At 42.6% G+C, this 13,394-nt stretch overlaps 1 protein-coding gene across 6 annotated transcripts in view; it reads left to right on the plus strand.

Moving 5' to 3' along the window:
* The first annotated feature begins 293 nt into the window (after positions 1–293).
* The window catches only part of SLC16A4 (solute carrier family 16 member 4), a 27,384-nt gene continuing 14,283 nt past the window's right edge, over positions 294–13,394 (plus strand). The window contains exons 1-6 of one of the 6 annotated variants that reach the window (XM_003784042.2): positions 299–475; positions 1,296–1,414; positions 8,831–8,963; positions 9,677–9,820; positions 9,982–10,143; positions 11,649–12,155. In XM_003784042.2, the coding sequence (XP_003784090.1) occupies positions 1,328–1,414; positions 8,831–8,963; positions 9,677–9,820; positions 9,982–10,143; positions 11,649–12,155 (1,033 nt within the window). In that variant the 5' untranslated portion in view covers positions 299–475; positions 1,296–1,327. Of the gene's footprint in view, positions 476–1,295; positions 1,415–8,830; positions 8,964–9,676; positions 9,821–9,981; positions 10,144–11,648; positions 12,156–13,394 lie in introns of those variants that run through there. The other 5 variants (XM_003784043.3, XM_012801730.2, XM_012801728.2 and 2 more) reach the window with 5 other exon arrangements.

A 13,394-nucleotide genomic window follows, 5' to 3' on the forward strand; every position in this document is an offset into this window, starting at 1 on the left:
TGCTGTGAGCTGGGTTGCCTGGTGCAACAGAATGAGACTGTTTTAAAAAGAAAAAAAAAAAAAAGGCATGTCTCAAGTTCCCTGAGGAACTTCACAGATGACATACTGAAGTTTGGGGACCCCATCCTCCTACCTTGAGCATAATCACCAAAAGGACTTTCCCCTTGGTTGACTTTGCTGCTTGTTTTGAGCCCAGGGTGAAAAATTCTTCTTTCTGAATAAGACTGGGTGGAGGAAGGGCCTGAGATGACATCAGATCGCAGCAATCCCTCCTCCTCTCAGGAAGTAAAGTCCACTGGCAGGAGTTCCTAAACCAGCTGTGCTCTCCTTGGCTCTCACAAGGCTCACTTGTTTCCACAGGGCAGCAGAACAAAATGTCTTAGAAAGAGTAACATTCTAGAAAGTAGTATAATTTCTTTTTCTTCCTAAATTGCCTCATCTGCCTTCACTCCTTTGCTGAAACATCACATCAAAGGTAAGATGGAAATGAGATTGTGTGTGGGGTTGGTTTTTGACCAGCACCTTTCTTCCGGTCCAGCCTGCCCACCAGACGGTCACTCTACGCACCCTGCCAGCTCATTCTCCTCTCCAGTAAAACAGCCTGCCTTCAAACCGACAGGGAGATAATGAGTGCTGCCCCGCTTCCTCAGAGACTCACGTTTTCTTTTTGTTCTCTCTCTACACATACATATTTATTTTACTGGCTGCATAGTGATATTTCACTCCTGAATACATTAGCATGCATGAGAACAAGATGTTCTCATGCAGAACCACAAGACAACCCTGTGATACCTAAGAGATTTATTCTTGACATAGTATCCTCTATTATACACTGTATATTCAAATTTCTGACTGTCCTTTACAACTTTTTTTCTGATCCAGGATCCGTTATTCGAGGAAAGGCTATTGCATTTTCATGTCATTTCTATTTAGCTCTTAGAATATTTAAATTTAGCATGTGCTTTGTAAAAGGAATTCCTAAACTCAAGGCTCTCCCTCCCTTTCCATTCCTCTCAAGTCAAGAGCTCACCCAGAGGCCAGGAGGATGGTGCATAGCTGTCCTAAGAAGCTGGCTTGCAGACCTAGGGGAAGGACATCCAGCACAATGCTAGGAGTGGCCACTCCATAGCCGTTGAGGTCAGGCTTTGCAGTTAGCCAAGTCCTTACTTTAGGCAGAGTTCTTATGTATCTAAGAGGGTCAGGGGAGAAATGACAGTACCAGTGATTTTTATATAGAAAAATAAAGTTTAAAAACTAGTTTCTTGTTAACCAAATCAACTATGGCTTTGTCACAGGGATCTTCTCCATTTAAAACAGAGGACTCATCATGCCGAAGAGGGAGGGGAAGGCCCAAGCTTACACTAAACCCTTGGATGGAGGATGGGGATGGATGATTGTGTTTCATTTTTTTCTGGTAAGAACGTGCTTTCTTTCCCCTTTCCTACCTTCTGAAGAAAGGCTCTTTGGAGAAAGGCTCAGAGCTGCCTATAAATATGATCACTTGGGAAATCCTTGGCCTTTGAGTGGACAGGGGGCAGAACAAGGCTAGCAATTATCAATAACTGCTAAAGTCAGAGGCCCATGTTGAACCTAGAAGAAAGCTAAAACTGTTTCCCAAGTGAAAGCAGCAACCCCTTTCCCCAAAAGGAAATGAGGACATTTCCTCTTGGTTTAGCCTGATGTCTACCTCCAACTCACCCCACTAACTATAACTTAAAGTACTGTTTCTGGTGTGTCTGCAAAGGGAGAAGTCTATGGATTTTGAAATGGGAGGCTGATTTTTCTCCTTCATCCATAAATGTTTAGATTAGGCATTTGTTTTATATTTATTTTTTTAAGACAAGGTCTCATTCTACTGCCCAGGCTGGAATGCAGTGGTATGATCAGAGCTATAGCTCACACTCCTAGGCTGGACCACTCCCCCTGCCTCAACTTCCTGAGTAGTTAAGACTACCAGCATTTACCACCATACCCAATTAAAAAAAAATTTTTTTTTGAGACAGTCTCACTTTGTAGCCCTTAGTAGAGTCCTGTGGCATCATAGCTCACAACAACCTCAAACTCTTGGGCTCAAGCGATTCTCTTGTCTCAGACTCCTGAGTAGCTAGGAACTACAGGCACCCACCACAATGCCCTACTGTTTTTTAGAGATGGGGTCTTGCAGTAGCTCAGGCTGGTCTTGAACTGAGAGCTCAGGCAATCCACCCGCCTCCGCCTCCCAGAGTGCTAGGATTACAGGCATGAGCCACCATGCCCAGCCTTAAAAAAATTTTTTTTAGAGATGGGTCCTGCTGTGTTACTGGTGGCATTCTGTCTTATCTTTGTTTTTTTGAGACAGGGTCTTGCTAATATTATCGTAGCTCACTGCAACCTCAAACTCCTGTGCTCAAGTGATCCCCTTGTCTCAGCCTCCCACGTAACTGGGCCTACATAAATGTACCACCATACCCAGCTAGTTTTTCTGTTTGGCAGAGATGGAGTCTTACTATGTTGCTCAGATTGGTTCCTAACTCCTGGCCTCAACTATATCCTCCTGCCTTGGCCTCTCAAACTACTAGGATTACAAGTATGAGCCACCACACCAAGCCATTTTTTTTAAAATTAACTTTTCCCCACATCTTCCAGAAGCTCCTGGGTTTGCTATGTGAGACAGTGGTGATCTGCTCATCAGCATGCCCATTCTAGAATGCTGGTGAGTCCCATCACAGCGGTGCCCCAAATAGCTCTACACAGAGTCGTGCCAGTCACAGTTTTTCTTTTCTTTCTTTCTTTCTTTTTTTTTGAGACAGAGTCTCACTATGTCACCCTCAGTAGAGTGCCATGGCGTCATAGTTCACAGCAACCTCAAACTCTTAAGCTTAAGCAATTCTCTTGCTTCAGCCTCCCAAGTAGCTGGGGCTAAGGTGTCTGCCACAGTGCCTGGCTATTTTTTGTTGCAGTTGTCATTGTTGTTTAGCAGTCCTAGGCTGGGTTCAAACCTGCCAGCCTCTGTGTATGTGGCTATACTGTGTATGTACCGGCGCCAAGCCAGCCAGCCACATTTTTCTTAAGTGTTCCCAGATAAGTTCTATTAACTTTGAAACGTACTCACAAAAACACTCTTTTCCTCCTGATGTTTCTTCTCCCCTGCTCAGCCCTAGAGGAAACAGCTATCAGGGAAGGGTACTGGACTACTAATAATTCTCTTGTCCTATTGTCCTCAACCTCCAGGCCACAGACCAGTACAGGTAGATTATAACCTGTTAGGAACTAGGCCACACCACAGATGAGCAGGGGGGTGATCAGGTGAACCCTTCATTGCTCACATCACTCCTGAGCTCCGCCTCCTGTCAGATCAGCCGTTGCATTATATTCTACAGGAACCCGATCCCTACCGTCAACTGCACATGCAAGGGATCTAGGTGTTTGCTCCTATGAGAATCTGATGCCTGATTGATCTGCGATAAATGTAATATGCTTGAACAATCCCCAAACCACCCCCCATCCCCATTCTATGGAAAAATTGTCTTCCATGAAACCAGTTCCTGGTGCCAAAAATGTTGGGGACCACTGCTCTAGTCCACGATGTGGATAACTAAGACATCTACAAATAAGATGGTGGGGAAACATCATGCCTCTTCTCTAGTGACAGAGTAAAGTAGGGGCAGAGGTCCTAAGCCAGGATAATACAACTTTTAATAGAGTACCATTTGCTAAACATTAGCTTCATTACCAAAGAATGTAGAATTTCATTTCCACTCCTCTCCCTCCAGATACTAAAGGATGCCCTAAATTGGAGTGCCCTTCCCACAGTTGGGCGACCACCCCAAATCATAAGCTTTGCAGAACTGATGCTGCAGGTGGAGTCTTCAGTTCTCTTGCGTTTTCCCCAAGTAACCACCCTTACTTTTCCCACATTATCCTTAGGATAGGATGTTATTGACCAATTTAGTTGCTGGTAAACTACCTAATAACCAGATTAATAAACAATGTCCCATTTTGTGATACTGCTTATAAAAACACAAAAGATACTGGATCCTCAAAATGTTAACAGTGAGCTCGGGGCTGATTCCACACAGTTGTAATTTAGATGACTGTGCTTTTGTTTCTGTAAGAATTGTGAATGTTCTTTTCTATAATGGCTGAGCTCCTAAAAAGGTGGGGAATAACAATTGTTCTTGGGAAGCTCCCTACTTAAAAAAAAAAAAAAAAAAGATTCATTCTAACCAACTTACCATGCTTTGTAACTACATTATTTCTGACTGTTTTCTGTACCATCTAAATAGACTGACTGTGCCATGAGGAGAGGTACCATGTCTGCACTGCTCACCAGTATACATTCCATCCCAGTTCTATAATATGGCCTGGAACATAGTAGGCACTCAATAAATGCCTATTGATGGGTGGATAAATGAACTGACAGACACATTTGTGAATAAACAAGAAGGAGATAGGTGATGAAATAGGAGATAGGAAGCAGCCTTGTAAAGCATGCTAAGAACACTGGTTTTCTTGAGGCTGTGAGGAACTAAGGAGAAAAATTAAGCAGTGGAGTGATGAGATCTGATTTGTAGTTCAGACATAGAGCTCTGATTGTAGGATGAATAATGGATTAATGGGGTTTATGCCTGGAAGCATGGAGATCCACTGAAGGGATGTTGCAATAATCCAGGTGAGAAAACAGTGAAGGTCTAAATTAAGGCAGTAACAATGAGCACATAGAGGATACACAGATCTGAGCAATGTCAAGGAGGTAGACTTTTAAGACAGAGAGGAGTTAGGTGTGAGGGGAAGAGGTCAAGCAGTCTTGGGGTTTTGGTTTGGGCAACTTGGAGGATAATGAATACCATTCTGTGAGCAGGAGGACATAAGAAGATGGGGAGAAAATATGAAGATGGTGTGAATGGTTTAATTTTAACATTCTGAGTCTGAGGTCTTTTTTTTTTTTGAGACAGAGTCTCATTTTGTCACTCTCAGTAGAGTGCTGTGGCATCATAGCTCACAGCTACCTCAAACTCTTGGGTTCAAGCGATTCTCTTGCTTCAGCCTCCTGAGTAGCTGGAATTACAGGTGTCCACCCCCAACGCCCAGCTATTTTTAGAGACGAGGGCTTGCTCTGGCTCAAGCTGGTCTCAAACCTGTGAGCTCAGGCAATCCACTCGCCTGGGCCCCTCAGAGTGCTAGGATAATAGGTGTGAGACACTGTGCCTGGCCTGAGTCTGAGGTCTTATAAAAGAACCAATAATGTGTGCAGCATACAGCCTGTGCATTTGGAGCACAGGATTTGCATACTGAAATGTGTGTCATCACCATAGACCAATAGTTTGGACTTTAAGGCAGGATCAGTGAAATCACCAGGGAGAGAAGAGGGAGGACTAGAACATAACACTGAGAAAAACCATCATCTAGGGAATGGAGCCCACACAGAAAACGGAGCAGCAGTTAGAGAAGTAAGTGGGAATACAGAAATGTAGAGTCACAGAAGCCTTAAGCAAAGGAGAAAATGATAACATTTAGAACGAATTCCAGGAGAAAATGATTAGCAGATACTACTGGGAGGTCAATATGATAGAAATGACAACAGCCTATCGGTCTACCAACAAAGAAGTCTCTGTGACCTTGATAAGAGCTGGCACAGTGAAGGGGAGGCTTTTTCAGTATAGGGGGATAAGAGGAAGTAGAGATACCTAATACACTATCCCTCCCCCATTCTTGCCTCTAATTCTTTACACTTAATTGATAATTCTTTAAAGAAGCCTGTCTATAAAGATCAGGAAGAGCTAGATACTAAAGAGAGATGCAAGTAGAAACTGTTATTAAGAATAACTGGCAAAGTTCAAAATGGGCCATTGAGGCTGATCTAGTCCCCTTTACCAAGAGAATTAGAATGGTCTGGTGAGGACGCTCTTACTGATGCGGAGGGGAAGGCCTGCTTCCTACCAGGTTCAAGCCAATTAACTACTCTTAAAGACAAAAAAGAAATGAGAGAACTAGAAAAATTCTAGGGTGTTTGTTTTATTCTGGGATGTGCCATGTAAAATGTCTGATGGGGACTCTAGTGAAGAAACTGAAACCCACCTCACCATGTTTGGTCCAAGGCATGGGATTAGGGAGGGTAATTTAGATTTATGAATTCTGCTAAATTGGGGGGAAACTTAGACCTGAGGAGAGATTTTTTTATATCTTTGAGTCAAACAGAAACAAAGTTGGAAGCTTTTAAGTTAAGGGAGGGGAGGTTGCTAGATAGAATGGCTCTGCCCTTGGCATTCTTGACACACCAGGAACACACAGACCCAGTTATTAGAGACAAACCAACCACTCACTTCTGCTGCACCCCAGACATCAAGGACAGACCAGAAAGGAAAGGTTCTGAAGTGGGGGAAGAGCCGCTAGCTAAATTCAGGCGGTTAAGAAAATAGAGATCAACACCCTCTGGACACCAGCACAGAACCCGTGTCTACGGGGTTGCGGGGGGAGCTGATTTGACAAAATGGCACATTTTAGTGTTTCTTGCTCATGCGAGGACACAATCATCTCTCTGTTTATCTTGTAGTAAGAGAAATCAGTCTAGGTCATTTGAGATTTGCATGTAATTATCTAGCCTGATTTCCTGCTAGAAAATGCAGTGCAGGAAAATTATGGTTACAAAATGCCTGAAGGGCCTGATAAAATGTCTTTTTGTTTTGAATACATAGTCCTAGTGTCCATTGCATTGTTCACTCTAAATGTTCTGTACCTTCCATAAAATCAGTATGGGAAAAAATACAAGGGACCTACTTCCTCACCATTCCCACTTTGCAACCCCTGAACATCATCACCAATTCTTAGTCCCCTGACTCCAGGTAAGAAATACTACTACTGGCACTCTGGGAGGTCAAGGCAGGTGGATTGCTTGAGCTCATGAGTTCAAGAGTACCCTGAGCAAAAGTGAGGCCCCGTCTCTAAAAATAGAAAAACTGAGGCAAGAGGATTGCTTACACTCAAGAGTTGAAGGTTGCTGTGAGCTATGATTCCACGGTACCCTACCCAGGGTGACAGCTTGAGGCTCTGTCTCAAAAAAAAAAAATGGGCAGTGCCCATAGCTCAGTGAGTAGGGCGCTGGCCACACACACTGAGGCTGACAGGTTCAAACCCAGCCTGGGCCAGCTAAATAACAATGACAACTGCAACCAAAAAATAGCCAAGCGTTGTGGCAGGCGCCTGTAGTCCCACCTACTTGGGAGGCTGGTACAAGAGAATCTCTTAAGCCCAAGAGTTTGAGGTTGCTGTGAGCTGTAACGCCACGGTACTCTACCAAGGGCAACATAGTGAGACTCTGTCTCAAAAAAAAAAAAAAAAAAAGTTAATACTAGTCTGGAATAAGAGTCTGGTGATAGGGATGAAGAGGTGAAGGTCTTAATGATTATTCAGAAGGTAGGGGCCAAGGAAAGGAGGTGTCTAAGAAAAAGCATCTTTCTAACTCAGGTGAGTGGGTAGATGGTACCAATCAAAAAATTGAAGAGTAGGTGTAGGGTAAAGGAAAGTCAAGTTTGGGTTTGGGCAAATTGACCACAATTAGGACATAGTAGACAGTTACATAAGTCTAAAGCTCTTGGAAAGGCAGAATGGTAACATAACAAAACCAGTTAATTGTTTGAGCACATGGATTGAATATTTTACAAAAATTTCTCAATTGATCTTCATAAGCTGGGCACAGTAGCTATTACCTGCAATACTAGCACTTTGGGAGGCTGAGACAGGAGACCAGCCCGAGCAACACAGCGAGATGCCATAGCTACAAAAATTTGAAAAATCAGCCAGATAAGGTGGTATGCGCCTGTAGTCCCAGCTACTTAGAAGGCTGAGTCAGGAGGATGGCTTGAGTCTTGGAGTTTGAGGTTGCAGTGAGCTGTGACAGAACCACTACACTCTAGCTCAGATGACAGATTGAGATTCTATCTCATTTATAAAATTTTTTTAAAAATTAATCTTCAGAGTCCTCTGAGCTAGATAGTATTTTCATTCTTCTAACTTTACCATTCCTGAGAAGTCATTTGCTCAAGGTCACAACCCTTGTAAGAAGCAAGCCAGGACATAAGCCATGGCAGATTGATTGCAGAACTGTACTCAGTCGCATCAGTGAGTATGTGCAGGCAGTAATTAAAACCCTGAGTGGGCTTGGCACCTGTGGCTCAAGCGGCTAAGGCGACAGCCACATATACCTAAGGTGGCGGGTTCGATTCCAGCCCGGCCCGCCAAACAACAATGATGGCTGCAACCAAAAAATGGCCAGGCGTTGTGGCGGGCACCTGTAGTCCTAGCTACTTGGGAGGCTGAGGCAGGAGACTCGCTTGAGCCCAGGAGTTGGAGGTTGCTGTGAGCATGATGCCATGGCATTCTACCCAGGGGGATAGCTTGAGGCTCCGTCTCAAAAAACAAAAAAACAAAAAAAAAACCCTGAGTGAATGACTGCTCAGAAGCAGGTATTAAATGAGAAGAGTGCAGAGCCACAGCAAAAACACTGATAGAACTAATTCTCCCACAAAGGTAACTGGATATTAATAACAATCTTTAGCAGATGTTATCATAACAGTAGAGTAGTAGTTGGTCTTAAGAAACTTTTTACCTCCCTAAACGTTCATTTCCTAATCTCTAATGACCTATTCTGAAACCTTGAAATGAGGATTCAATGAGATGCTTTCAATTAAAGTGCTTAGCCACTCTGGAAGGAACAGCTCCCACCTAAAATGAAGATCAACCAACAAAGCAAACGGTAAATACTAGTGATTGGGGAGTTAACTTCTTGTAGCTGTAACTTTCCCTCAGATGGTTCATTCACCACCTGACTTGACTCTGGTCTACTTTGATTTAGGTCAATGTGTTTGTGATGGGGATGACCAAGACTTTCGCGATTTTTTTTGTGGTCTTTCAAGAAAAGTTTGAAGCCACCTCAGAGCAAACTGGTTGGATTGGATCCATCATGTCTTCACTTCGTTTTTCTGCAGGTATAAAGCTGGAAATAAGCTTGATGTTCAAGGAGAACCACAAAAGGCAATTCCTAGACGATTCCTCAGTCATTCAAGTCTAAAGAGTTGCTAAAATTCAGGTTCATTTGTTAATATGTAATACTGAGAAAGGAATTCAGTGTTTAGCCTCCACTTGACTTGGTAACTAAGTTGGGAAAACTGGAGTTGCAACAAAGAGAGTTGAAGAATTCAGTTAAATTCTACGACTCAATTTTTCATGCCTTATTTCTTTCCACAGTGTGGTAATGTCTCACTACAGGTTTAGTGAGCCAGGCCCTTAACCTGGAAGTCAGACCATGAAGTTCTAGTCATCTGAGTATCCTTAAAACAACATATAGAACCAATTTCTCCTCGTTTGGTTTATTTGGAACTATAATATAGTGGAACAGTAAGTTGGTGATTCAACCATCCACCAATCATTGGTCTGTGGATGCAATCACATTTTGTGAAGGTTTTCTAATGCTTTTCAATACGCTTCTCCCTTCAAACTTTATTTACAATCCACTTATTTTTAAAACTCTTCTTCCAAAAAGGAGTTTAGGATCTGGTAATAATAAGAAATGCAAACCACCTTTTTCTGAAGGATACATAATACTCCAAAGTAGAGAATCCACGTCAGTCTTTCATTTAAATTATCAAAAGGGATGCCAGAGCCTATTTACCTAGGAGTTACCTTTCTTTCTTCTCCTAAGGTCCTCTGGTTGCCATTACTTGCGACATATTTAGTGAGAAAACTGCCTCCATTATTGGGACTTTCCTTGTTACTGGTGGATATCTGATCAGCAGCTGGGCTACAAGCATTCCCTTTCTGTGTGTGACTATGGGACTTTTACCTGGTGAGTTCACCTTAAGTATGGTTATAAAAGACGGAACAGGAACCTTCCCTTCTCCTTTGGGTTCGAAGGCCTAGCTGTATTACCATAGATTCAGGAGTATATCTCATCTGGTACCAAATCACTTAATGTGAAAGTGATTCCCAATTATGTTTCTCTTTTAGGTTTGGGTTCTGCTTTCTTGTACCAAGCAGCTGCTGTACTTACCACCAAATATTTCAAAAAACGATTGGCTCTTTCTACAGCTATTGCCCGTTCTGGGATGGGACTGACATTTCTCTTGGCACCCTTTACAAAACTCCTAATAGACCTATATGACTGGACAGGTGGGTCATTTTAAATTTCTGAACTATCAATTCTGCAAGATTTAATGTTCAGCTCTTTCCCTTTGATGAGTGAAAAGTAAACTTTTAGAGCAATTGATTTTCCAAAGTATTGCCGGGGAGGAAAAGAGCATGATTTCTAAAGTAACCATGCTTTTCTTTCCTCCTTAAAGAATACACAGCAGAGGGCGGTGCCTGAGGCTCAAGGAGTAGGGCACCAGCCCATACTGGGGATGGCAGGTTTGAACCTGGTCCTGGCCAAAACTGCAAAAAAATAGAATACACAACAGAAATTTGAACTACCTGCAGAATTTGCCAGCCCACACAAGCAACCCAGAAATCACCATAGGGTTCAATATCTGAGATGAAGGGCATTCTGTGCAGCTGGAAACACCTTGCAGAGAAAGTGATAATTCTAGACAAATAAGCTTCTCCACTCCATCATGAAAGCATTTACTTTCCACATTTTTCCTTTAAAAAAAATATTTTGGTGAAAAGAGGATAATGTTCCTTAATCGTCAATCTTTTATATACTGCCAACTGTAATTTTTATTTTTTTGAGACAGAGTCTCATTATGTTGCCCTCAGTAGAGTACTATGATGTCACAGCTCACAGCAACCTCAAACTCCTGGACTTAAGCGATTCTCTTGTCCCAGCCTCCCAAGCAACTGGGACTACAGACCCTACAATGTCCGACTATCTTTTTTTTGGTTGTTGTTGTTTAGCTTGCCCAGGCTGGGTTCAAACCCGCCACCCTCAGTGTACGTGGCTAACGCTGTAACCACTTGGCTACGGGCGCCAAGCCCAACTGTAATTTTTAAATATGTGAAATACACTCTCCCTAAAAAAATGGGTTTTTCCCCTTTAGCACAAATAACCTCTCCTTCCATCATGTCTTATTAGTGCATCTTACTGGTTTTCTATCTCCAAAAGACTCTGTTTTTACAGGGATACAGCAGTGTAAGGGGCGGCACCTGTGGCTCAAGTAGTAGGGAACCGGCTCCATATACTGGAGGTGGTAGGTTCAAACCTGGCCCTGGCCAAAAACCGCAAAAAAAAAAAAAAAGGCAGCGTAAGTGTACATAGCTAACAATTACCTCAAATTCAGGGGACAAGGTTTCCAGAATTATTTGGGCTGCACATGGTGACTCATTCCTGGAATCCTAGTACTTTGGAAGGCCAAGGCAGGACCATTGCTTAAGATCAGGAGTTCAAACAAGAGCAAAACCCCTGTCCTTACAAAAAACAGAAAAATTAGCTGAGTATAGTGCCACACAGCTATAGTCCCAGCTACTCAGGAGGCTGAGGCAGGAGGACCACTTGAGCCTAGGAGTTTTAGGTCACAGTGAGCTATGATCATGCCACTGCACTCTATCCAGGTCAATATGGGGAGACCTTGTCTCAAAAAAAAAAAAAAAATTATTGAATTATGTTATGGAGCCTCTTCTAAGACTAATACAAAAATAGTACTGTGAACTGAAAAGTTATTTTTAACTTCTCTTTTTAGGTGCCCTTATATTATTTGGAGCTATCACATTGAATTTGGTGCCATCTACTATGCTCTTACGACCTATCCATATCAAAAGTGAGAACAATTCTGACATTAAAGATAAAGGTAGTAATTTGTTTGCAAGTGATCCAGAACTACAGTATGGAACCTACTATAATGAGACACAAGAATCTCCCATCAAAGACAGTACTATGCACAAGGCTGGACAACCCGGTAAAAGTTTAATAGCCTCACAAAACCAAAGTGAGGAGGTAAACAGTGGGCCTAACAAGAACAGACTGTTAATAAGTAATGAAGAAAGTCATGAGAAAAAGGCTATTTTGTGGAGCTGCAAGCAAAAATTCTTTGATACTTCTCTCTTTAGAAATCCTTTCTTTTATATATTTACCTGGTCTTTTCTTCTCAGTCAGTTAGCATATTTTATCCCCACTTTTCACCTGGTAGCCAGAGCCAAAACACTGGGAATTAACATCATGGATGCCTCTTACCTCGTTGCTGTAGCTGGTAAGAAAACCTGTACTTTAACCTCCTATCCAAAAGGAAAAGTGAACTTTTAAACATTTCATTAGAAAGCTAAAGAAACTAGCACTCTGGGATGCCAAGGCAGGAGGATCTCTTCGGCTCAGGAATTCGAGACTAGCCTAAGCAACGGAGAGACCCTGTCTCTACTAAAAACAGCAAAATTAGCTGGGCTTTGTGGAAGGCACCTGTAGTCCCAGTTACTGGGAAGGCTGAGGCAGGAAGATCACTTAAAGCAGAGGAGTTTGAGGTTGCTGTGAGCGAGGGTGATGCCATGGTACTCTAGCCTGGGCAACAGAGTGGGAATCTTATCTAAAAAAGAAAAAGCTGAAGAAAAACAAGAAAAGGGGACTTGTGGAGGGCAAATTTTTTGAAGCTACATGGAGCACCTGGGTGTTTCCCTGCACAGATCTGACTACACCTAGCATACAGGCTCCCTTAGTGGACAGTGTGGAGCCTAAATCAAGTCTTACTCACCTTTGTTTCAGGGTCTGACACAACAGACATTATTTGTTGGATACATGCTGAATTTTAAAAAGGATTAATTCTGGAACTAGACTTTCTTAGTTTAATTTCCTGCTCTGTATGTCCTACTTGTGTTACCTTCAGCAAGTTGTTTTCCTTCTCTGTGCCTCAATTTCTTCATCTGTAATATAGGGATAATAGTTATCTACCCTCGTAAGATTGTCAGGATTTCTCTTAAAAAGCATATGGACTTTTAATAATGTCCTATTACTATCTATAGCTAAGCATTTTCCTCCCTAAACTCATAGTAAGACAGATAAATAAGATTCCTTTTTTTGTGGTAGAGACAGAGTCTCACTTGATTGCTTTCGGTAGAGTGCCGAGGCATCACACAGCTCACAGCAACCTCCAACTCCTGGGCTTAGGCAATTCTCTTGCCTCAGACTTCCCAATAGCTGGGACTATAGGCACCTGCCACAATGCCCGGCTGTTTTTTTTGTTGCAGTTTGGCCAGGGCTGGGTTTGAATCCGCCACCCTCAGAATATGGGGCTGGTGCCCTACTCCCTGAGCTACAGGCACTGCCCAAATAAGACTCTTAGGACTAGTCACTCACGGATTGGCTGTTATTTTCAGTTTTTCTCTGCTTTTTTTTTTTTTTATTAAATCATAAACATATAGATCATGTATACATTAATGCATTTATGGGGTACAATGTACTGATTTCATATGGGGCTGGTGCCCTACTCCCTGAGCTACAG

Source organism: Otolemur garnettii, unplaced genomic scaffold, assembly GCF_000181295.1.
Source record: "Otolemur garnettii isolate 467f Iridium unplaced genomic scaffold, OtoGar3 scaffold00010, whole genome shotgun sequence".
NCBI classification, from domain to species: domain Eukaryota; kingdom Metazoa; phylum Chordata; class Mammalia; order Primates; family Galagidae; genus Otolemur; species Otolemur garnettii.